We start from the raw sequence: 25,193 nt of genomic DNA, 5'->3' as shown, positions 1-25,193 counted from the left end.
TGCAGCGCAGGACCAATATGTTTATTAGAGGTGCATGTGCATTTCGCTGCCCTACAACCATAGGTCAGCAAAAAAATTGGAGCTCACTCAGACTCAAAGACTCACCAAAAGTTTCCTCAACCGAACTCACTCGGACTCAAACTCACTAAACTTTTTCTCAACCGGACTCGCTCAGACTCAAACTCACGGCTTCACTTGAGTCTGAGTGAGCCTGAGCGAGTCGACTCGCGAGTTCATTGGCGTAAAATTAGCTTTTTCTATCATGGTATCAATCCTTTTTAACGCCAATATCTTACATAATCGGTGCTCTACAGTACATCTTTTGATCTTGTACCTTCGAATACGATCAAGAAAACCATGCCTGAGCCTGAGCGAGTCGACTCGCGAGTCCATTGGCGTAAAATGAGCTTTTTCTATCATGGTATCAATCCTTTTTAATGCCAATACCTTACATAATCGGTGCTCTACAGTACATCTTTTGATCTTGTACCTTAAATACGAGATATCGTCATACATCACCATTATCATATACCAATTCAGTAAGGACATGTTTAAGAAATACGCGACTCACATGAGATATCTTTATCACGAACTTCCCATGAAAGAGTTTGCGGGGGAGGTCATGGCACCCCTTTCCCTAACTCACGCTTCTGATCAATAAATATTGAGGTGGTGCATGAATGCTAGAGTGCTGAGATAAGTGTAAATAGATTTGAGTATAAACATAAGACGATATAGGGCTGATGGTAATGCTGAAGATCAGAAGACGGGACCATAAGTTGGCAACAAAAGGTGGAGCTCACTCAGACTCAGACTCACCAATATTTTCCTCAACTTGACTCACTTGGACTCAGACTCACTAAAATTTTCTTCAACCAGACTAACACTCACCAAAATATTACTCACCCAGACTCACTCAGACTCAGACTCACGGCCCTATCTGAGTGAGTCAACTCGTAAATGAGTTTGCCGACCTATGCCTACAACTACCGTAAAAACCGGAATATAGGTCGAATTTAAAAAAAAAAACAGCCCTAAAAAGTCCACCCCCGTCTTATATACTGGTCATTGGCAGAAAAGCTTCGCAAGTCTGGCCACTATGGGCAACTGAAGTCAACTGCCTCCATCACCATCGCAATCATCGGCATTGCTATGTTTACAACCAGCCTTGTGCTAGAGTGTACTAGAACAGGGGAGTGCTCGGAACGGCCGCAGCACCAATGTATAGAAAGTGAAGCCCAAACAGGGTCAATCCGCTTGTAGCGCTGCGATCGGTAGTCTGCAATGTGTCGTTGTTTAAAGAGTTGCGCGCGGCTCCGCGAAAGTGGTGCAGTGGTACAATCCCCGCTTCCCACTCAAAAGGCCCGTGTTCGAATCGCAGCTGTACAGGGTGGGTTTTTATTCGTAGTGTCTACCTTCATAGCTGTATTGTTTTCCCTTACTTTCTTAAAACTAGCTTCAGTTGCTATGTATTGCTACAAAAAGTAACGCAAAATGAGAAGTAAAATAGAAAAAAAATTCACAGTGATCGTAGTTATTTCAAGCGCCATCCCGCGGAATTCAACAAAAACATAAGGTATGGCCCCGGAGATTGAATCCCACGAGATGGCGCTACAAATAACTATGTTACCTGTGAATTTTTTTTATTTTACTTCTCATTTTGCGTTACTCTTTGCAGGAATACGTAGCAACTGAAGCTAATTTTAAGAAAGTAAGGGAAACCAATACAGCTATGAAGGTAGACACTACGAATAAAAACCCACCCTGTACAGCTGCGATTCGAACCCGGGCCTTTTGAGTGGGAGGCGGGGATCGTATACCACTGCACCACTTTCACGGAGCCGCGCGCAACTCTTTAAACAACGACACATTGCAGACTACCGATCGCAGCGCTACAAGCGGGTTGACCCTCTTTGGGCTTCACTTTTTGAAGCTCGTTCCGGGCACTCCCCTGTTCTAGTACACTCTACTTGTGCCGTGGGCGATCTCATTTTGAGTTTTTGTTGTCTTGTGAATCTCTTTGGGCTCTGAGGTGCTTTTGTTCTTGTTTTCGACGGGTGGCCGACGACAGTTCACCGTAGCGTTCAAGAAAACAGAGATTGAGTTCACGAAGGCACGAAGAAATCTGGTCTGAAGTGCGTGAGAGGTGTGTTGGGATGTTAGCGCACGTGAACGCGAGCGGGAGCAGTGAGTCACAAACAATAACTGAAAGTTTATCTTTGCACGGGTGTTCTCGCTCTTCTAATCTCGCCGGATACAGTTTCTTTGTTGCTTCCTGCGATGCCGGTGGCTCTGGTTAGAGCGGCACGTATGGCTATGATCAGCGGGCAGATCGAGGTCACCACCGAAGCATTCGCTACTGGTGGACGCTGAAGGATCACATGACGTCACGCAGCGATCAGAAGAAAACTGTTTCGGTGCCACACTACAGCGTATCTAGAGGTGGAAACGAAGGCTGCACAGTTTAACCGGGAGCCGCGCTCGCGTCGTGTTTGCTACCGGTGACTTCAAAGTGCATCCAAATTAATGCTGTGAAGACGGTTGTGATGCTTTACGAAGATAATGCTTGAGCCCACCTTCAGGCTTTCTGCCATGCGGAACTTACGTGTAAATAAATGGCATTTTCACCGTTCACCATTTTAAATTGCGTTTGTTACACGGTAAAGACGCGTGCCTTCTGATACCTTGGCTATTCCACGTACTTTTTCTTTTCGATTTTCAGTAGTTAGAAGTGGGGAGTTCGACCTATATCCCAGTCCGACCTATATTCCAGTATATACATGCCACCACGGGCACACAACAACTTTTTTGGCAGTCAGCTTAATGGCAAGAGATTGCCCATCCATCAAAATATAGCCAGCGAGTTTGATGCAAGCATGTGGACTGCAGTAAATCCAACGTTATTCTGTTGATTGTGAATAATGTAGCAAACGAAAACACATTTTTCTCACAAAAATGTGTCTCACAGTACCAACCTCCAACAATCATCCGCAATTTTATGATCTTAAAGTATTGCAAAAGCTCCTTGCTGCAACTACTGAAGATAGATTTCCCACAATTCAATTCTGTATTGTGCGACATGACTGCACATGTAAAACCAAAGTCACAAGTAAATTACAGAATTATACTAGTACAATGTATGACCTTACCTTTCTCCTCTGCTGAGTTTGGAAATGACTTGCGTGAGAACCGAGAGAGAGACATTGATGCGGGAGCTCTCTCGAAAACGCTCTCCCGAGTCCGCGCACAGTTCCGAACGTTCCGACCCTGCCAGGTCTACCAGGTTCTGCACAAAGGGGCAAACTGATTTTAGAGTGTACCACCGTTGTTTGGGCCATCCAAGCAACGTCAATGGATATTTTGGCACACCTGTCAACTGCCAAAGCTTAAAATTCGTACAATATCTGCGGACAACACAGTGAAGAGAGAAGTTGCAAGATTTCTATAAGGTTTTTATATAGGGCATACAAATTTTCCATAAAGCTTGCTCAATACATTTTGTGACGTGTATAGGCACTGTATTAAAGGGGCTATTACAGTCACCCATAAATATGTGGTTTTCAGTGAAAATAGAAAATAAAAGATGGCTACAAGCTGCACTGACTAACACTCCCAAGTTTAAATGCACAGATATACCCAATAAAGTGGATGGGAAGATGACTGCCCTTGTAGCTCAATTGGCAGAGAAACGGATGCAATATTCGAAGGTTGCAGGTTCGGTCTCTGCCGGTGGCAAGTTGTCTATTCGTCCACTTTAATTTCTTCACATTTATATCATCCTTTACTACAAATAATGTTCCCCGTACTTTCCTTGGCTTGATTGTCTGTTGGTTTTCATTAAAGTTGTGTCTAACAAAGAAAAAAGAGCCCTTAAAATTCTCTTTTGTACCTACCATTTAAGTGACCTTGCAGATAAGCGAAATTACTTTTTTTTTATGAGCCATCTCTGTGCATTCTTATCTATGTTTTTACTTCCCTTTTAATCTTCTATCCTGTTCATATTTTTGAGCATTAGGAAGTGTGAGCAATTATTATTAGACAATAAAGCTTTTCATTTTTTGCTCAGGAAAGAAAAAAAGCTGTGCCACATTGGCAGAGTTTTTTCTTTCTTTTTCAGTATTTGCTTTTTCTTTTTTTCTCAGAGAACAGACGAAGATGGCTCACCAATTGACCGACCACGACAGCACCATTTGTTTCATCCCTGAGACTGCTTTCAATCACCTGCATGCAAACAGGAGAAAATTGAGTCAAATCATCTAATGCAGGTGAACTTGGAAGGAAGTTGGAAACCAGGAGCAAGGTACACACACACACACACACACACACACACACACACACACTAAAACCATGATGATACATTCCCATTCATTATATTTTCTTACCAATTCCACTCTGAAATGCCAGTCACATTTACAACTCGCTTCAGGCAATCGTTACAAGATGTCACACACTTCTGGATCATGTTTTGCATTCCTCTGGTACCCTAGGAAATGTATCGAGATGCGTAGTTCTCCTTTTCATGGAGACTGGGATTCACAGTTAAACTCTTACACGTGATATCGCTCAGTGCAGGCCATGCCTGAATGTATGAAAACCTTCTCCAACGTTTCTGCGTGTTCTACGCAGATTGCACACATGTGTATGGTCGAGTTCATTCTTTAACTAGTGCGAGCACCAGCGATAATGCTGGAATGAATAATTACATGTATATAAAAGCCAACGCATTTCACTGAATATTGGATACAGTCAACAACTGTGCTTTCCGTTAAGATTGTATGTACTTTGTGCATTTCATTTCGCTGGCCATAGGTTCATTCAATAAAGAGCACAATCGCTGCTGTTATGACCTGCGTGCTTCACCGTCGCAACTACGCGACAGTGTTGATACACTCAAACCTCGATACAGCGAACACGGATATAACGAATTATCGGTTATAACGAAGTAAATGAAGAATAGTCTTGTCATAGCTACAGTGTTACAAATAAATGTTTATAACGAATTTTCGGATATAACGAAGTTATTTTCATGGCAGATGTGACTTATAATGAGGTTTGAGTGTACGGTCGTCCTGCATTTTTTATATCTTTTTTTTTTAGTCAGAACTTCTAGTAATATAACTAATTATTTGTTGCATTCACACTTCTCTTGGGTGTCTGTCGAATTTAACATCAGAATTTTTCAACAACTTCTTGAACAAATTACTTCCGCCACACAAGACAGCTTAGAAAGAAAAAATTGGCATCCACCTGTTATAGCAAAAAGCAACAAGGAAATCCATGCGGATTTCTCGGAAACAATTGCTTCCTAGTTGGTGGAAAAATTTTTCTGGGGCGGTCGCTCTACCATTTCAGCTAACCAGGAGGCCAGCAATTGGAAGCACTAGGGTGAATTAGCAGACAACTTGAACATGAACAATGAATTATGGCAAATTTTTTAAATCTATCTTAATCAGGAAACAACTTGCCCAAGCAGCAGTTATGGCAAATCAGTTCTGAAAAGTCCCACAGGGTGGAGGAAGGGTTAGAAATTATTTGTACAAGGGAGCGTTCATTTCTAAGGAATCAGAATGAATTTTTTTGTAGCTTTGCACTACAAAATGGTGGACCCTTCATCCAACTTGCAGTATTCTGCAGAACTGTTCTGAAAAAACAACAATCAAACAACAAGTTTAAGTACAATGGCATGTGTTCACAACATATATGCAAACCTTTAAATAAGATGGTAAAACATTAAAGACATAAGAATGAGTGCATTTCCAATGGTAAGAAATTGTTGCCACAAATACTAATTTAACTTCTTTCACAGTGATAAAGAAAGCAACTAGAATTTGTGGTGAACTTGTGATAATTATCAAGGAGCTACCAAAACCATGGCCTATAATAGCAAGATCTTGTGGTGACAACACGCGCTGCAATTACACTGAAAGGCAACAAAATGCAAGTGCAAGATGCTTAGTCATGAGAACCTTAAGTCTACACACTGATTATAGTACTATCAGGCTACAAACTCACCATTCTGAATATTGCATGGGACCGGGAACTTCGCTGGTTTGCTTCGGTGCTGGCCACGTGGCGACAACCTGCGAAAGTTTAAATGGGAGGATTTGAGCTGAAAGCTTCGCACCTTTTGTGCAAATTAGAAACTACACCAAGAAAGTTCACACACATCCAATGTAAACATTAGCATTTGAATATATGTTATTGTCAATGCTATCAGAGCCTCATGCGTACTGGGCATACGAGATGCATGAAGAGAGACTTACGTTCACCATTTTTCATCAGAGACATGATCTCTTCCTTAGACCCAACTGTAACTTCCGTCAAGTCCGGTATGACAGGTTGGCCATCCTAAATGAACGGAGAGAGCAATAAAATTTAAAACAGGTTTGAATAAGGTTGCACACATGGTGGGGGGCCAGTGAGTTTCAGCTTGTTAACAAAAGTTTTACTGTAGACAGATTACCAGAGCCATCAACAACAGTACTAATGGTGATAGCAACATGTATAGTGTCAAGAAAAATCATAGAAGGACACTGCTGTTGCAATAGATACTACGCACCAGCAGCTAAGTAGAATGTGATAAGTCACTGCTGTTATCAGTTTTACGTGTTCCCAGATTAAGTTACATTACAAGAAGATGCTACCAGCATTGTAGCTGCCATAAATATTTCCGGTTAACACAGCGTCCCATAAATAGCGCAAGATTCTATAATGTTATTTGCAACTTTAACAATGTGCACTCACAACATTGTCTCTAATCTGCAGGTGCTTTCCGTAGTCCTTGCCTAGAAGATCCAGGACATTTTCGTTGTATATTTCGATGTAGGATATGCGCACCATGTACTCCCGCTCAGGCATCTGTCAAAAGAAAATGCACATTCTGGTGAGCATGCACTTTCAACAACAGCGCCATTGTATTAGTTTTTGCAAGAACCTATACTCTTTCAGAATCTTGGCAGTGTATAGCCCTAACAATTGAGCTGGATACGTCATTCCTGCTTGCTAAATACCCGGAAAACGTCACAAATGATATACAGAACAATGCCAGAAATTGGCTGCACACTACGCACATATTCCACCCATCTCTCAATGACACTTAGGTTGTTGCTTGGTAAAAATGGTATGCATTTAAGCATGTTGATTATACCTAACACAAGGTTTACATAGATACAATGATGGTTATATTAAGTATTCAACAGAAGCGTGTGCACCAGTGGATTAACAAAGGGTAACAAGAATAATAGAATAGACAGGGCAGACTTACTACGATTCATTGCCAAAAATATTAACTAGCTAAACAGAAAGAAAATACCTTTCAGAAGATGATGTATTAGCAGTTAATTAGAAAACAAAAGTGTGTTGCTCAATTTATTAATGAAACATTTTAAACATGCAAGCACTCTGTTTAGTTTTGTTTACACTTAATAGTTTTCTTCCCCCATTAATAACGAAATTTCGCTTTGGCTAAACTTATCAGTGAGTAGCATATACCCACTGAATCCAACCTTTGCAAAGCCAAATGGCTGGTAATGATGTAATATAAAGAGTACCTCGTTAGACAATGTGTGTACCTAGAATGGTTGTTATGATGTAGGTACACGCACATTACCTCCAAGATGTTTCGGTGCCTCCTCATCTTTGAGGTCATGCAAAGGAACCTTGCATTCTAGGTCATGCTCTCTTCATGACAGGTGAATGGTAATGGTGGCCACTACTTCTGCGAGCTTTTCACGACACTCCTGCTCGTATTTCTCATGTAAAATTTTGCATGGAGGCACCTTGATATCTATGCTATCTGAAATTATGCCTTTTACATGGTCTAAAGTTTTTGCTGTAAACTCAAGATGCAGCATCATTCGGATGGCCAGGCAACAACAGCTCATCTTGTGTGTCTCACGTTTTGGATGATGTCGAAGATAGCATCAATGGTCAAGGGGATAAGGCCAGGCTGGCTGCTGCTCCCTGTCATGGTGTGAGTTTTTCCAGAGGCTGTTTGACCAAAGGCAAAGATGGTCCCTGCAAAAAAGTGCCAAATGCATCAACAAGGCAATCAGTGGGCGTATTTGGCTCACACATGCATCCTGATGCAGAAGCACACCTGCAAACCTGTACATCTACAATTTATGAACGTCCCACAGACATGACATTTGGGGGATATACAAGATTAATCTGCTAGTCACATTGAAAAAATTAAAATTCGGTTTTACAAGCTGCGTAAGGTAAGGCGGTCAGTTAGAAACCCAGTTTCTGTAGCTGAATAGCACAAATTGAGACAACACACACACACACAAAAAAAACCGCTTGTCGCAGACATGGATGCAATGTCATTGATGCCACCTGTTTTCAACCCTTAATCCTTCCATGGCTTCTCTTCAAAGAGTGTTGCCTATGGGAGAATCAACAGACACACTGGAAAAGCCTTTCTGGTTCACGCTATGCCTTGTGGATCTTACCGTTGAAGCCAAGCATGACGGACGCCACAATTGGGTGAAAATATTTCTGGTATACTTCAAGGTTCGTGCTGCTGGAGTCAAAAACGTGATCTGTTGATTGGGGGAAAATGAAAAAAGCGGCAATTTAACTCGAGCTATGATAAAATTTGTTCTCTAAGTCTGAACACTAATGCATACTTGCCAACATTTCTAAATGCTCATTTCAGTTTCATTCAGACAGACTTTGGTGGATAAGTGTACTAAAAGCAAACATACTCGCCCAGAAAGGGCCTCACTACGACTCACAGATTAGTCAGTCTGGTTAACTTGCAGGATCCTTGAATAAACATTTGAACAAGTCAAGCATACTATTATTGCCCTCTGATACAAGCAGGACGACCCCTGCAATGATGAAGACAAGTCCTTTTGCCGAAACACTGGCTCCAGTGACATTCCCTGTTTACAGATTATTTTTATCACATTAAGCTTCCATCTTCTGAACTTACGTCTTGTTTTCACTCAAGACAAGTATATGCAGCAACAAATGCAACTCAGCAGAACTTGTCAATGTAATGTATCTTATTTGTTTAGTCACAGGACTGCACAAGTTTCAGCACCAAAGTTGTAAAAAACAAAGCAAACAAACCAAATGTGTGAATTGAGTTGATTTTTCCAGACTCCATATAAATGGTGCTTTCCCGCGTCTTCCAGATGGGATTTTTGCCATTCTTTATCTCCCTGGAAGAGGAAAAATTCATTGATAAGCAAAGTAAGAGATTGAAGAAGATGTCAGACGTAAGAATAATGGCCCTGCAGTTTTATTCAATGCATCCCCTTCCTCTCTTTTACTACCATGTTGCGGCACATTCCATCTGCCCGATTAGATCATACACAGTTGTCTAGACCTCGGAGATTAAATTCGTTTGCTACGCATGCCTCTTTTTTGTTCGACACATTTATCATATGGTTCATGTAAGACTGCTGTTCAAAGTTTCAAGTTTTCTGCTATTAGAGAAGAAAAATAGAGCGAATTTGTTTTCTTTGCATAGCCTGAGCTTAAACAATATAGCTCCCCTGCATTTTTCTTTTTTGTTGCATTATTTTTTGCACGGTGACTATTTTTGCAAGAATACATCTGTATAAAATTCCACGGTGTCCATTTTTCATGCTGAATTTCTTGCTCTGTTGTATCTCTTTTTTGCTCCTTTAACCAAGAGCACCATGTCATACATACTAAATACGAAATTCAGTATGCGTTTCATTTTTTCCGTAAACGAGACAACCTCGGCCAGGTGGTGCTGGTGTGCCTTGCTGTAAGCACCAAAGTGGCAGAAACTAGTGCAGCAGTTGCACGTGACAATCTGTTGGTAGTATGTTTGCACTGCAGCTGCGTGCACTCGTTGCATGTGGTGCATGTGCTGTATCACAGCATGTGCACCACATATATGGGGACAATTGCACAAGTACGTCACTGTGGAAGAAGCACATGTCAATGATCGTGCTTCTGCGTAAATGCACAATGCTGAAGACAAGGGGATCCAGAACAGCAGTAGGAACAAGCGAAACAACTACTGGCATGACGAGTAGAAAATGTAAATAGACGCACAAGAAAAAGCATTTTGCATAACTGTACTGCTCATTGTGTCTCATGTCTTACATGAGTGCAGCAAAGCTTTCGCCTTGCGTTACAAGAGTGCAACACTAGCTGAACCTGTTTGGTTCTGCTACTGTATACAATTATTACTGCAAGCTCTTCCAATGGCGTATGATAAGCTATACTTTCAGCAATAACAAGAGCACAATCATCAATTTGTCAACTGCTACAACAGTTGTTCTGTCATGCAGCTACCTCATGGACTTTCACAGGTACAATTCCTGAAAAGCAGCAGCAAGACTTGTGAACACAACTTTTCTCATCAGCTGGAGCTTCAGCACGCTTCTTCCTGAAAGTGTTGAATCAATGTGCCTCTATGTATAAAGTCTACTAAAGGCGCCTGAAATGGTATCTTGAAACTATGTAAGCAGTTTGGCCCCAACTATCGTAAACAATTTGTAGCATAACTTAAGTGTTGTACTGTGTGTGGTGATGGTAGATTAGCCTCCTTTCTAGCTATTCTTTTTCTACTCAACCTGATCACTGAGCAGTTGAGAACAAGCTCTGCATTCTGCAATTGTGTGGCGGCATATGGTATATCACGAAGGCCAAACTCCACGTTTGTCTGGTTGATCTCTGTCACAAACTCCACCACTCGTGTTTTCTGCCCCAGTACAAAAGCTTAGAAGCCAATTAGATCAGTTGCATGAGTGACATCACGAAATGAAGCTATGTCCCAAATGAAGGGGTGGCTGAAAAGTCAGGGCGGCAGTGCACTGACATCTGTAGCAACACAAATCTTTAAAGCCTTATGTAGTGAAGAATAATGCTCAAGCTTTCTCTGCACAAAGAAAGAAATGTGCATGTTTCAAGGTTCCTTTAAGCTTAATCACTGTGCAAGTAAAAGCCACTCGGACTTCCACAGGAAAAGGATCAAAGAATAGCATGCAAAAAATATTGCACTCCGGTACTGTGTACAGCCCACTGACAGTTTCATTCACGAATTTCCCCTTAATATACAGCTTCGTATTTTCAAGGCTGTTGTGCCAGTGATAAGAATGGTGCATACTGTTTGTGGGATCAGGACACCATGTATGAAGCCATGGCAATGCTGTCACCAGTATCAAGTGCTCCGCCACAAACGGGTACCCGGTCGCTCTCAACAGCCGGGTTGACAATCTTCAAATGTACCGGCTAAGGGAGCCTTCAGTCCTAGTATCATGCACATAAACTCGAGGTTGCCTCGTCTATATGCATGAGCACAGCATTTTCTGTCAACACGCCTATCTTTTTCCATCCTTTCCCCATATTTCTCCAGCATTGTCAAATTCTGCATTGAAGAACCAGGCTTTGTCACATCTTCTCTAAGCATTTTATTGTCAGCTCCCCCTTTTTTCCTCTTGGAGAGGAAACAAGTACTGCTATTATTTGAGTACAGGCTCAACTTTCTGAATGTGGATATGTAATGCTGTGTAGTGCAGAAGTTTTAGACTTTGCAGGTAAATGTTTTTAAATTTACACTTATGTCTAAATAAATCTCAGTGATGGTGGGCAAGCATATGCATTTGCCCCGTTTCAGCCAGTTCTGTGAAATGATGGCAAGGATAACACCATAAACACCGAGTTGCACACTAATTGGACTGCCTCCATACTCAATGCGGCCTCATTTCACTTCAGTATGTGGAGTATTGCTGCATGTGTGTGATGTTGAAAGTTAAATAAAACTGCGCAAGGGATGGAGCCCAAGTAGAAGAAGCAGAAAGACGAGTGCAGACTAACAAATGGATTTATTGAAAACGTCAAACTTCCACATCCAACAACGCAACCCCCCCACCCCCATGCACACAAGCACTCGCGACAATAAAAGGGTGTAAACTTGAGCTTGTTGGCTCGGCTTCATAGCAGGGAACAGCACAGATACACGAGACAAGAGAGACTGACAGGACTTGGCGCTGGCTCAACCTTTTGAGGGATATCGACGCTGCCGATCTTCTGAACATCCTTTGTACTGCGCACCATCGCGTTCTTCTTAGGAAGCCTACCGAGCACGTTCCGCCACACGAACTCGCTCACTTGAGATGCTGTCCGCTTTTCCTGGTGGAAGCAGTTGTGCACCCGTCCAGAAGAAGACTGCTGAGAGCAGGCCAGGAACAAGGCTACTTTCGTTCGCCATCAGAAACCCGTACCTGCCCCTACCAGTTGCCCAGCTGGTAGAATTTTTCCAGCCATCTCATGGTCACGCCCTGCGGTTGTGCTGCATCTTGAGATCCGAGACCTGGAGGCAGATTGGCCTACTCAAAGACACCTTGTTCCTGGCCTGCTCTCAGCAGTCTTCTCCTGGAAGGGGGGCACAACTGCTTCCACCAGGAAATGCAGACAGCATCTCAAGTGAGCGAGTTCGTGTGGCGGAACGTGCTCGGTAGGCTTCCTAAGAAGAACGCGATGGTGCGCAGTACAAAGGATGTTCAGAAGATCGGCAGCGTCGATATCCCTCAAAAGGTTGAGCCAGCGCCAAGTCCTGTCAGTCTCTCTTGTCTCGTGTATCTGTGCTGTTCCCTGCTAAGGAACTCACGACAATATCACACACACCATCTTAAAGACCCTTTATCTAACCCAAAAATTCAATCTTTGGGCTGCTAGATAAAGTGCCTTTAAGATGGTGTGTGATATTGTCGCGAGTGCTTGTGCGCATATGTGCGCTGTCAGATGTAGAAGTTTGATGTCTTCAATAAATCCAGTTGTTAGCCTGCGCCCGTTCTTCTGCTTCTACTTGTGCCCCGTCCACTGCGCAGTTTTATTTCACTTTCAATGTCGTACCGACTAGTCCCCCAACCCACATTACATGTGTATGATGATGTACATACATACGCCTGCTTTAGTGAAGCCATTATTGCATTCAATGAGAAGGGATGTTCAGAATGCAATCGGCAATGCTGGTGAAATAAGTTTACTGTTTCCTAATCCACTATGTTTTGCGTGGCTGTGCATTCCATAGACTGATATTTAGCAATTACAGTCGCCGACCGATAAATCGGACACCGATAATTCGGACAGTCGCGCGGCACCGCCGATGATCCCATAGAAGTAATGTGTAAAGACGACCGATATTTCGGACAGCTGCGAGATCTACATTCGATAACCCGGACCCTGTCCGAGACTGTCGGGCACGCGCCAGCCATTATCTCCTACGGCACCGGTACCATCAAAGTATGGCCTCAGAGATCAAAACGAAAGCTAATTGGTGATCTATGAGGCTTTATTTCGGTCAAGATTTGTGATTGGAAATGCCGATCTTGGAGGCACTGGTCAACTGTGGGAGATCATATCGACATCGCGAACATCCTACATTCCGGTTCCGCGCTGCGCTGCCATTCGCCATTCTGTCGAATGCGTCTGCGGTATCTGCGGTAAAGCGTTTTGCGCGCGCGTTCATTTTTATCTTGAGACTTGCTTTATTTTACGCTCTGCTGTCTCAAAAGATCTGAGTTAAATGGCGCCAACGGTGCCCTCACAGCCAGCGCCGAAGGCCGCGCCGACGACAACGAAACGCGGCAGATACAGTCAACTGCCGATTTTCCAGACATGCTCGAAAATTCGGACGCTTTCGCGGCACCGTCACCAGCCCCATAGACGCCAATGGTCAAGAACGTCGGAAATTGTGGACGCTAAAACTCTTCGGCGTCCGATTTTTCGGACTTTCTACCGAAATTGCAGGTCCGATAGGCAATAATTGAAGCCCCCACCTCTGCCGCGTCTATCATCTCGTAGGTTCGAACCAGCGCTTTCGCGAGTCGACCTGTTTACGACAGTAGCAGAGTCCGAAAGTCAGCTTTGTCGCGATGCCGAAGTGTTATGGGGTGAAGCGGACCGGAAATTCAAAGGGGCCGCTATCACGGCGCCGTGCGGCGATGTCTTTACGGATAAGCAGTGGAAATGCACGGAGGCGTGATGGCGGCAGGTGGCAAACGCGCGAGTACAGCTCAGTCGCTGACAAGCCTTACGATAAGCATCTTCAGTCAACTGCTCGATAGTGCATGTGGCGTGGTGCAGCTGCATGCGTAGTGCACGCATTTAATAGGCGAGAACCCAAACGCGCCGCGCCGCCATTCATGCTGCCTCTTTGTGCGACCGCTAAGTGCTCCGCACAGACGCGTTGCCTTCACGAACGAAACCAGCTCGTCATCGTACAGCGATCACATCACACTGGCTGAGATACAGGCGGACTTGGTTGCACATAAGCGGAAGTGCGGGCAGCAACGCATTGACAACTTTTTTCGGCCACCGGGACCCTGAAGTGTCAATAAACGTATCTTTTTTCTGACGCATTTGTTTTTTCGGACATTCGATAATTCGGACTTATTTGCGTTCCCCGTGGAGTCCGAATTATCGGTCGTGGACTGTAGTATAGTTTCACACCTGAAGTAAAACATACTGTGTCCCTTGCTGCTGGTGGTGAAGAGAGTGGGCAGTCTATTTTTTTGAGAAGCCATTGTGTAAGGATAAAAGAATTAAAGGGACACTAAAGAGAAACAATGAATTGGTTTAGATAGATAAAGTGCGCTCGGAGAACTCTTGTGTAGTTTATTTCACCACCATTGGTTTATTATAGACGTCAGACTCTGGAGTTTCCAAGATGTGTGGCGCCACCTGTCGGAGAAGTATTGAGTAGTGCATAGACCGACTCTCTCGCACAGTTTGCTATGGGACCAGGTGCAACTAGCGAGTGCGAAACAACGATTGAGCTTAATATCGCGTGTGTTTGCGCATTTAGCACTCAGAACGAGAGCTGTGAATTGCTCTCCGCTAGTCGGACGCGCCACCGAGCCGTCGTGAAGTGCTTTCTGGATCACTCGCCTGAACGACGGCGAAAACAGCAGCAGACGAAAGCCCTCCGCACGCTACGAAGAAACTCCGCAAAAGACGCACTGTTGCGTTGTGAATTGCCACGGACGTAAAAGACTGAATAACAACGTTCAGTTTTACCGATTTCCATAGTTGTCGTACGAAGAAGAAAGGCGAGAGCGCTGGATACGGGCCGTTCCGAGCGTGTTGGGTAAGCGAAGTACCCGCGTTCTCCACAGCCGGTGGCATGAATGTGTGGCTCTGCTCTTGTTTTGCGTAGCCCTGATGCAAAACCGTGGTAACCTTGACTATGAAGCTCAGCAGAGGCTCTGACCGCGGTGCTTGTCGTGTAACACGAAGTGAGCAGCTAGAGGCAGACTGGAGACGCGTGATACGCACACCGCGACGAGTTGGTCGTCACAATACAGCATCGCGGACGTACGTACGTTTTGAAGGCTCAGAGTTCTGGTTCTAACTAGCTAACACCACGTGCGTCATACAAGTAAATCGCAGAATGTTGGTCGTGACCCCTTTCAGGTTTGTGTCGCCCGTGTCCTCCGCGGTTGCCGTAGCTATCTCGGAGGCTACGGTTTTGCCTTTGGTTGTACCCCGCGAAAGTGGACATGCACGTATCCCCATTTGCAGTACACACAAACGGAAGACGACCATCAAGAGACCATTTGAGGATGCGTAATAAAACACTCCAATGCACAGGAAGCGAGAGATGAATTAAGGGAGAATGCAACTGAAAAGGCGAAAATCGCCGGAGCCATTCGCCCCTGATGAACCGAGTTTTGTACCACTGATCGTAAGATGCATAGCTAAGTAAATTAATCGTGTATGTAGGTACTTTATCGCTGTGGCATACGTATATACCCGATTTTAACGCATTTAGGCTCTAGAGAACGGATGTCGGAGGGCTTGCCTCGAACTCGGTGTCGTGTGATGCTCGCTTGTACTTGCGAGTTGCAGCGCGCGGGAATAACTAAAACTTATTTTGCATTGTACTCGCAGTTCGCTTTGATCAGCTACTTCCTTTGTTTCTGAAGCGTGGATTGGCGGAAGAAGCTTTCTAGGTCCTTGATTTTCAGGAAACCGCGCCTCGACACCAACGAAAGAGGAGGGTTATATTGCGGCCTATGCACATTCGCTTGCGGGCGGCTCTCTTTGCACTACCCAGTTAGTGCCAGGGCTACGATGAGGGCGCTGGTGGCGGTGTTTTTCGCAGCGCCGCCTGGGCAGAGTCTGACGTCTATTAGACGAGAAAACCAAGTTCAAAGTTTCATTTTGAATTTCGCGCCGAACTTTGTAATTCGTGACGTAAAAGACTTCAAAGAGCATTTAACGTATTTTGGCGCCACTGCCTCGACGAAATTTCTACAAACTCGTTATGTCAAGTCTCTGGCCCCCTCAGAGGACAATGTACTTCGATTTAACCGATTAGGAACTACGTAGGCCCAAGCAGGCGCCGTCAAAAATATGTGACGTCACCGGAAATGGTGCGGGAATTCTAAGGTGGCGTCGCCACCTGTATTTTCTTTTTGCGCGTTTTCTCGCTTATTAAGCGTCTTCGCGCAGAAAGCGCGGTGTTTTTGGTATCGTGGAAGACTACTTTACTAATGCGAGAAAAATCGTTTTGCTCTTTAGTGTCCCTTTAAGCTACATTGTATTTAATGGTTGTCACTAATCCCGTTAATGGGGACGGCAATCGCCGGGCGGATTCTAAGGGCTGGCGTCACGGCCCTCCGAAAACGCACCACGAAAGCGCGGACAATTTAGAGTTGGTCCTTTGGTGCTCCAGCGAACGCCGGTTGTGGTCCAAAGACCGAGTCAGAGCCGAGAGTCGATAACACAACGAAAACGAAATATATTCTCAGTTAAGGCAATACAAATAATACAAGCACATGCACACTCGGCTGGTACCAGTTACAACTTCACAATATAATTCAGATGGTGTTTACACAACGGGAGCTAAACAAACAGATCACACGCTACGAATGCAATCGCATGCATTACAACTATTCAACGACAGTTAAAGTCCTGAATAGATAATGGCGTATCCAGTCCACAATACTTGGACGGTAATCGAATGCTTCTCTTCAAGGAAACACTCACGCCAGCTCCAGCGTTGATCGTCGTAGCTCAACCGTCGTCGTGACTTGTCACGGCTCACACGGTGTCGTCATCGGATTCTTCCAGATCGACGAGCGACTGACCGCACACCATCATAAACACGTCTTCTTTGGCTAACGGAGCCACACTTAGCGTAACTTCACCATCACCGGGCCGACTGACTCGCTTACTCCTTCGCTGACTGTCTCTACTGACTTCACTGACTGCACTACTCACACTCTTCTCGACCGTCGATTGCACGCTTTTATCCCTTCTCCCCCGGGTTCTAGAAGCGTCGGGATGTTTCTTCTGCGTGCAGTACAGCTAAGCCTGGGGAAAGGGCGAGAGCTTTCTCGTAGGTTCGAATCGCGGCGGCATCGCTCGCGGATGCGTCCCCCCCCCTCCTTCTAGAAACATCCAGGATTTGCCGGGCGTTTGATCGCGTCGTCTGCGCCTGGCTCGATTGGGTGAGGAGGATGCGGCGCGCCGGCGTCTTTTTATGCTTGTTTTTTCGTCTTTTCGCGCTTCTTGGCGAGCGGTTCGCGCCGTCGTCTCGTAGCAGTTTGAAAGCGGCCTCGCGCGCGCTTTATAACCCGCTAATTTGTGACAATGGTACAACGAGAACTTATGATAGATTAAAACAAAATCACATGGAAATGTATGTTTACCAGAAAGAGAATTAAAGAGAGAAAGGTAACGTGGTTATAAGACATGTCAGGTTGGCTACTCTATACCTGAATAGAGGGAATGCATAAATGAAAGAAAATGAGAAAAAATAACGAAGACGAGGCTAATGCAAGCTCACAACACATGCTAACAGTTCACAAACAATTTTAAAGTCCAGTTGCCTTTCAGAATCGCAGTAGGGCTTTTGTGGCCTTATCTGAGCAAGTATGCGTATGCTAAGGTTCCTGGATCTCGTGGTCTCATCCAAACAGCGGAGTCTAGCTTCCATAGCACATCACTGAATTTCGAATTACGGCTATTCTGTGGCTCAGAGACGTCAGCAGCAGTTGCGGTGGAGGGTACGCATACCTCAGCAGCCCCAGTTTCCACACATTTAGTATACTGTTGGAATAAGTCATACGTAACTTCCAAACTTCGACCACAGCGATTCATTTCCTGTGCCTCCATCAATGTGCACAGCCGTAGTTCTTAACTTTTTATCTACGGCTGCGGCTACCGCACTGACATGGTGAGGTTAGCTTGCAACCCACTTGCGCCGATGCCGTAGTTGACAGTTATGCTGTGAAGTCGATGCAGCTCCAGGGGCTGGCAGGTCAACATTATATATATATATATATATATATATATATATATATATATATATATATATATATATATATATATATATATAGAGAGAGAGAGAGAGAGAGAGAGTGTAAGCGCTCGAGTCGCAATTCACCTGTATTTTAGAACATTTTTGCATCCAAAGAGATGTGTACATCCTGCACCTGCGATTTTCTCATAGAAACGGAGCGCTCTCTTTGTTCCCAGCCCGTGCAGCACATGGCCATTTCATCGTTTTATAGCCCTGACACAAGGGCACTCTAAAGTCCTTTATGTGAGGAGACATCTTCTGGAAAGTCCTTAATATGCAGTGACACTGTTACAAGTTGCCACTCTAGCGTCGCCAGCGGGAAGTCGGCAGGTTAGGGTTCTGTACGCAAGCAAACACAGCGAAGAGATCAGAGACGTGTTTGGAAAACAAAACAACAACTTTTAATCTATCGGTATCGCAGCTGAAGGAATTTCAGCAGTACAACACTTAAAGCAAACTAACATACGTATTTTTGAGCCATAAAACCCAACATAACAAACATACGTACAAAATCTCCCAATCAGCTTACAAGAGGCCAGTATCACACAATTAACAAACATTAGTAGATATTAACGCAGGCTGTACACCTAGGTTAAAAGCGGACGTTAATCGAGTTAACAGTAGCTCAAGATGTGAAAGTTCGAAAGTGTAAACAGATGAAGGCATACGTGCGATGACCGAAAGCGTCGAGTCCCCGACGATTGGATGAGAGAAGTCACAGAGAGGTCTGACACAACTGCGATGTAGGCGGAGTTTCAGCGTTGACCTTTCTGGGGGCTAATGCTTGAAAGTGATCTCAAGCAAGTTGAGCTAACTTGAGTTTGAAGTTCCCATGCCTACGTTGCAGATATTAATTACGCGTATCAACTAGACGAACGGCTATGTTTAGGTGGCCAGCCGATACAGAGCCACACTAAAACTTTCCAGAAGGGATATTTGCTGATTTGCTTCTACACCATGTTAGACAAGCAACTAGACTGACGCAGGACGATACTCCTTCGTGTCCCCCGCTTCTCTTACTGGAGCAAAAGGGACCTCCACATGGGTCCAATCATGCGCGTTTTATGGTTACCAACTCGGCCCTAAAAATATATTGACCACGCCCCTTTTCAATTATGTGGGGTACTCAACTGAGAGAGTGACAACCAGGTGTTAAAGCGATCGCATACAGCTTGCCCACCTGCAGTTTCCACCGTGAGAATGGTCCATTTCCTTGGCTCTTGGTGCGTCTTGCAGTCTATGCCTGGTTCGGGGTATATCGCGGCCTTCAATGACCCTGCCGTCGCCGCCGGTACAGGTACAAAGGATCAAACGTCAGTGGCGAACGTTCGAAGAAGAATACTCCTTCGGCTCTAAAGACAACCCTCTCATGGTCAAGTCGGGACGGCTTGACCATCGGCGTGGCGCCGGGTCGCAAAAACGGCAGTCCGTGACAGACACACGACTTTTCTGCAAAGGGTCCTTCAGAGCAACGAAATGGGCTTAACTGTGATGTACTGTACTTTTAGCCCGAAAGACGAAGAAGACTGTCGAAAACGACTCCCCGCTATCCGTACAGGGGCAAGAGAGCGAAACGTCCCTGGACAGCTGTCAAAGATGACCACCCCCTTTTTGGGCCCACCGCTAGCACAATATAATCCTTTCAGTTGAAGACGTCCCCGCCACAACGGTATATTAACAATATGAGAGCGTCCTCCATCCTCTATTAGAGGATTTTAGTATGTCCGGTATTCCGGTAAAGGGGTATTCAGACGGGGGAGAAATGCTCGGGGGGTAAAGGCGGAGCCTAGTGACGTCAGCTCGCGAGGAGAAGTCTCCACAAATGGCCCCCCTCACACGGACGAGGCAAACGGAGGGGGAGACCAGTGTTATGTTCCGTTTGGGAAGCCGTGGTGAACGGACGTGTGCACGATACGTCTGACCGCCTGGCCTTCTCGCACGAGAGCCCTCAACTGCCATGAGCGGCCACCCGGCTGCGCAGGATACCGCAGGCTTATGCGCGCCGCCACCGAGCGTGCAGAAAGCCGGTAGTGGAGATGACTTTCCTCTGTCATACTCCAAATTCAACGCGCAGATCGCGCGCAAAATGGAGCAATGGCGTCGTGAGCGACTAGCCCGCGAGGCACTCGAGGAGCAGCAGCGACAACAGCAGCTGCTAGAGCAACAGGCAGTGACAGCCATTGGTGAATGGATGCAGGAGAAGGCCAGGGAAGGGTCACCAGCTGCCCCTGACACTACCGAGACTGCCGATTCACCTACGGCCGGACTCGAAGAGTCGACGACGGCCCCTCTTGCCCCGGCTGCCGACGAGGAAAAGATGGACGTCACCGCGGCCTCGCGTAAGCGGGGACGCGAGGAAGACACAACGGAGTGCCCGCGGAAGCAGGCGGGCACACCAGCAACAGCTGGAGCAGCACCTGCCGCCTCCCCCCCCCGTGAGGAACGACGAGCCGTGCCTGACAGCACCTCCTGCAGTAGTCCTCCTCTCGCAGGCGGCCTCCGCCGGCATCGTGGCTGCGCCCCCTGCGGCTCCCGCAGGAAAGAGGAGGAGAAACAAGCGGAAAGCTCGCCCCAAGCGCCGGCTCCCGGCGCGCGAGTACGAGACACCCGCAGCAGAGGCCCCGACAGCTCCGAGGCCACTCAACACCACGGTCGCCGTGCCGCGCCCGTGTCCAGGCCCCCCGCCAGCCGAGGACGACTTCGTCACCGTCGTCTCCAAGGCAGCACAGCGGAGAGCCAGGGCACTCGAGGCCGCGGCTGTTGTGATCGACCCTGCCGTGGTAGGGACAGCCCTGTTCCGTCCCTCAGCCCCTGGCGGTTCTTTCAGCGGATCGCCGCGCCTGACACTTGCGTCGGCGCTCGCTAAGCGGCCCGGTGTGTTGGCGGTGCGCGTCAACCACCGTCGAAACATCGTGGCAGCGGACGCGTCGACGCCGGCGTGTTTGTCGGAGCTCCTCGCCATCAAGGAGCTCGGCGGCGTCCCTGTCACTGCCAGGGAGCCCGCGGATCGTCGCTCCAGCACCGGCTTCATCTACGGCGTGGACGGTGGCCTGACGAACGCGGAACTGCTCGCGGGCATCACATCGGCGGTTCCAGTGCTCTCGGCAACGAGGGAGGGAGCCTCGGTGAAGCTACGATCCGCCGAACCGCTCCCACCTGAGCGAGTCGTGCTGCTCGGCCTGCGGTTGCGGGTGCGACATGTGAGGCCGCGACCACGCCAGTGCCAGCAGTGCGGCCGCTTCGGCCACGTTGCCGAGGCATGTCAGCGCAAGGGAGCGTGCATCCGCTGCGGCCGCCAACACCTGGAGGCGGAGAGCTGCAAGCCCCGCTGCGTCAACTGCGGCGGGGCCCATGCAGCTGACACCCCCACCTGTCCTCGCTGGCAGGAGGAAAGGAGAGTGGCCACGCTCATGGCCGTCACTCCAACGCCGCTCTCGAGAAGGGCGGTCAAGGCTGCAGTACGCGAGGAGTCCCGTGAGGTGCGCTCCTACGCTGCTGCAGTTAAGAACAAACTTCTCGAGGGCAACACCATGGATCCCGGCCTGCAGCGCCCATCTCCTGCGCCGCGCCAATCCCTTCTGCCAACGGCGAGCTCCCCCAGGTCGAGCCTGCCTGCTGCCCCACCCGCTGCGCCTGCCGAGGACCCGCGGGACACCCTCATCTCAAACCTGCTGGCCACCCTGCAGGCCGTGATGCAGTTCCTTCCTGAGGAGCACCCGCTGCGAGCCACCTGCCTCCAGGCGATCGGCACGCGGTCCGGTGCCCCCGAGAGCGAGTAGACTCGCCCCTACACGTCGGGACATCCTCCTGAGGAAGCCCGGCACCGTCCGCTGCGGCGGACTACAACCTCGGCAGCGGCATTCAACCGCTACAGCCTCAGCTCCGCGCCAACCTTGCCGCGCCCGCGCCTGCTGCGCTTTGACCCCTTTCCTCTTTTTCTCTTTCTTCTCTTCTTTTTCTCGCCCTTCCCCCTACCACCTAAGGCACTGCGCCGTGCTCCCTAATGGGCTGCAGAAATTAGGTGCCAGCCTGATCTGAGGCACTTTCTCCTGTTTTGAAAGCTATAACGTGTATCCATCCGTCGGCTCCCTTCTTGATCTTGACCACCACCACCAGTGTTACTAGACTACTCTGGTGGCTTGCACCACCCGTTTGACGAGCTGCTGACGACGAGCTGCAGACGACCAGCTCTCATTCGAGGTAGCACGGCGTCAGCGTGGGAGAGCGGAGCCCGTTAATGAGCGTGTCTCTGCGTCGCAAAATGACAATCCATGGCACTACGCCTCTGTTTGCGGGGTATTTCTAACGGTCATGCGCTGCGCAGCCAGCATGGCAGCCAGTTGGACGCCATGGGCGCAGCGAGGACAGCCAGCCCAAATCAGCAATGTTCGGACCGAAGTGTCTTTTCGACTGTGCAAAAGAATTCTAGAAAAAAATCCAGATAATTTCCGGCACAGGCGGCTGGTAAACAATCAGTCAAAACCTACACCGTGGTGAAAACCAAATAACGTAAACTCCAACTCACCTTTCAATGGGAGGCCTGACCCGCACAGCCACCTTGATATTTGACATTGTGGCACTAGTCCCCGGCGGTAGAGTCAATAAAAGCACACGCACATAGGAAAACAGGCTTTCGATGGGTATGACATGCGAACAAAAAGCGGCGACGTTGTCACGTCGTTCAGATATATATAGACGGTTTGAAACAGGCTGTATGTGACGTCACAGCAGCTCCGAGGAAAGCAACAACATTTTACGTCTATAATTTAGCCCAATAAATGTATATTAATAACCACAACTTAAATAATAAGTAATTTATATTTATTGTTTTATTTTATTTGTTTATTATAATGCATTTACTATTTTTTAATCATGTTGAATGCGCCTACCCAGGTAGCACACATGGTTATAGGGGGTATGCACCTGACGTCATCCGCAAGGAGCGCTAGTGTCGTTCCAGGATGCCGCCATTTTGGCGGTCTCGGTGGTCCGAGGCGCTCACGGTTAGGGTGGCACCTTATCACGGTGGTACTGTGGAACTATCTGTTTTTTCTCTTTTCTTGGTGCATCTGTGGACTGCAATGGACTTAAGCGCATATGCACGTGGGTACGTGGGTTAGATAAACCTGCGCGATTGCGCTACCTGGAGAAAGTGCGTCTTTGCGGCGGCGCAGACCCACTCGAACTCGAAGACGCTGAACTTCAACCCGATGTCGCACTGCATGCTGCCGCGGGTCGACTTCGCCGACATAAAGGACTACCTTGTTCACGAGACAAGTTTTGTGTCGCGTGAGCAATTGAAAGCTTATAAATCCATGCATGGTCACAACTATCTCATGAGCGGATTGGTGCAGCAGCTGGGTGACAAGGTTCTCCAAGACAGCACGATAGTTGTAGTTGGAAAGGTAAACAGACTTCCCTCGTCCACTTGTAATCGCGTTTATTGTGCCGTGCGAGCGCTCTGCCGATACTGTAAACCCAGTAACGGGATCTAATGGCAGGGAAGAGATCACAGCAATTGCTGCAGTGCTGTTTTCAAATGGTTTTTGCTTCTCAACAACCGCTGCGTGCGGTGTTAATGTGTAGCCGATTTATCGCAGCTTTTTAGGGCAGGCGTCGAAGTTCTGCCGTACAGCACAATCGCTGTTGTCAGAAAAGTAAGCCGATTTCCCCGTTTATTTCTAATCGCGTTTGTTCTATCGTGCTAGCGCCGTGTGAAACCCGTAAACACGGTAACGGGACGTCAGGGCAGGAAGGGGTTACAGCACTTGCCAGTGGCTGTTTCTAAATAGTTTTCGCATTTCAACAACCGCTGATTGCCTTGCTCGTGTGTAGCTGAGTTATCGCAAGCTTTAAGCGACAGTTCTAGCTAGGGCGACGCGCAGCTTCCTGAAGGATTAAGTATGATCTAGCTCCATTCCGCGTTAAACGCGATCGCCAGAATTTAAGAATCCGCGTTGCGTCGATCACTTACGTCGTGCAAATCGGCGTTGACGTTGCTTTATTCAGACATTTCTTAGTGTTGCAACTTTGCAGCTACGATAGCTTTCTAATTTATTTCAAATGTTTAGGTCACATCCCTGAGGTTGTCTGTTTGTACTCCCAGGTTCGTCATTCACAGTCATTTAATGAAAAGCTCCTTACGCCGTGGCTTCTCATCAAAGAAGACGGTGAGGCACAAGCTGCTCACTGCACCTGCAAAGCTGGCCTTTGGTATGAAAAAGAAACCAACGGAGGCAGCATTTTGATCCACAGGCTTCTTTTTCGCGTGGTTGTTACAACCAAACACGGCGCAGTTCACCATTGTCGCAGCTGGCTGACGTGCAACCACGGCACGTACCGTCTCTCCGCACACTCAAATAAATTCGTTCAAAAGATTTTCACGTAATAAATACGCACCGCGCACGAGACACTGCTGTGCGTGGGCTAAGCAGAGCGCATACAGAACGTAGCCCGATACTGCCGGTACTGCTACCTGCTACAACACTTTACTGCTACTACACGAACGGCCGGACCGCCAAAATGGCGTCGCTGCCCGGCGCCACTGCTACATTTCCAAGGTGATTCTTATCCCCAAAAGGGGTGGGGATGCGAGAAACATCGCAGACTACAGGCCAATAACGATCACCAGCGTTATGTATCGCTTGTTCGCGGGGGTGATCAAAGCATGGATGAGTGGCTGGGCGGAGACCAAGGGACTACTGACAGAGCTCCAGAATGGCTTCAGACCGGGCAGACGGCTGGATGACAATCTGTTCGTCGTCACGCAGTGTGCAGAAGTAGCTCGAAAAGAGGGGAGGACACTGTTGTGCTGCTTTCTGGATGTTGAAAAAGCGTACGACAATGTGCCGCATGGTCCTCTCTTCACATGCCTATCTGACCTTGGACTACC

At 47.1% G+C, this 25,193-nt stretch overlaps 1 protein-coding gene and 1 long non-coding RNA gene across 7 annotated transcripts in view; one reads left to right on the top strand and one right to left on the bottom strand.

Moving 5' to 3' along the window:
- Positions 1-22,935, bottom strand: part of LOC119387696 (kinesin-like protein KIF27) — a 124,227-nt gene extending 101,292 nt beyond the window's left edge. For 2 of the 6 annotated variants that reach the window (XM_049413614.1, XM_049413611.1), the window contains exons 1-9: positions 22,827-22,935; positions 9,079-9,170; positions 8,454-8,543; positions 7,898-8,016; positions 6,745-6,858; positions 6,264-6,348; positions 6,013-6,080; positions 4,165-4,221; positions 3,150-3,286 (exon numbers count right to left, since the gene is read on the bottom strand). In XM_049413614.1, coding sequence (XP_049269571.1) covers positions 3,150-3,286; positions 4,165-4,221; positions 6,013-6,080; positions 6,264-6,348; positions 6,745-6,858; positions 7,898-8,016; positions 8,454-8,543; positions 9,079-9,170; positions 22,827-22,873 — 809 coding nt within the window. In that variant the 5' untranslated portion in view covers positions 22,874-22,935. The remainder of the gene's footprint in view (positions 1-3,149; positions 3,287-4,164; positions 4,222-6,012; positions 6,081-6,263; positions 6,349-6,744; positions 6,859-7,897; positions 8,017-8,453; positions 8,544-9,078; positions 9,171-22,826) is intronic. The other 4 variants (XM_049413613.1, XM_037655175.2, XM_049413615.1 and 1 more) reach the window with 4 other exon arrangements.
- Positions 6,769-10,318, top strand: LOC119387703 (uncharacterized). Its single transcript, XR_005182544.1, has 3 exons — positions 6,769-6,883; positions 9,144-9,227; positions 10,278-10,318. It is a non-coding gene; the product is annotated as an uncharacterized LOC119387703 (long non-coding RNA).
- Positions 22,936-25,193: the final 2,258 nt, after the last annotated feature.

The sequence above is a fragment of the Rhipicephalus sanguineus genome, chromosome 3 (assembly GCF_013339695.2).
Source record: "Rhipicephalus sanguineus isolate Rsan-2018 chromosome 3, BIME_Rsan_1.4, whole genome shotgun sequence".
In the NCBI taxonomy this organism is placed as follows: Eukaryota; Metazoa; Arthropoda; class Arachnida; order Ixodida; family Ixodidae; genus Rhipicephalus; species Rhipicephalus sanguineus.
This window is presented reverse-complemented; position numbering and strand designations above follow the sequence as displayed.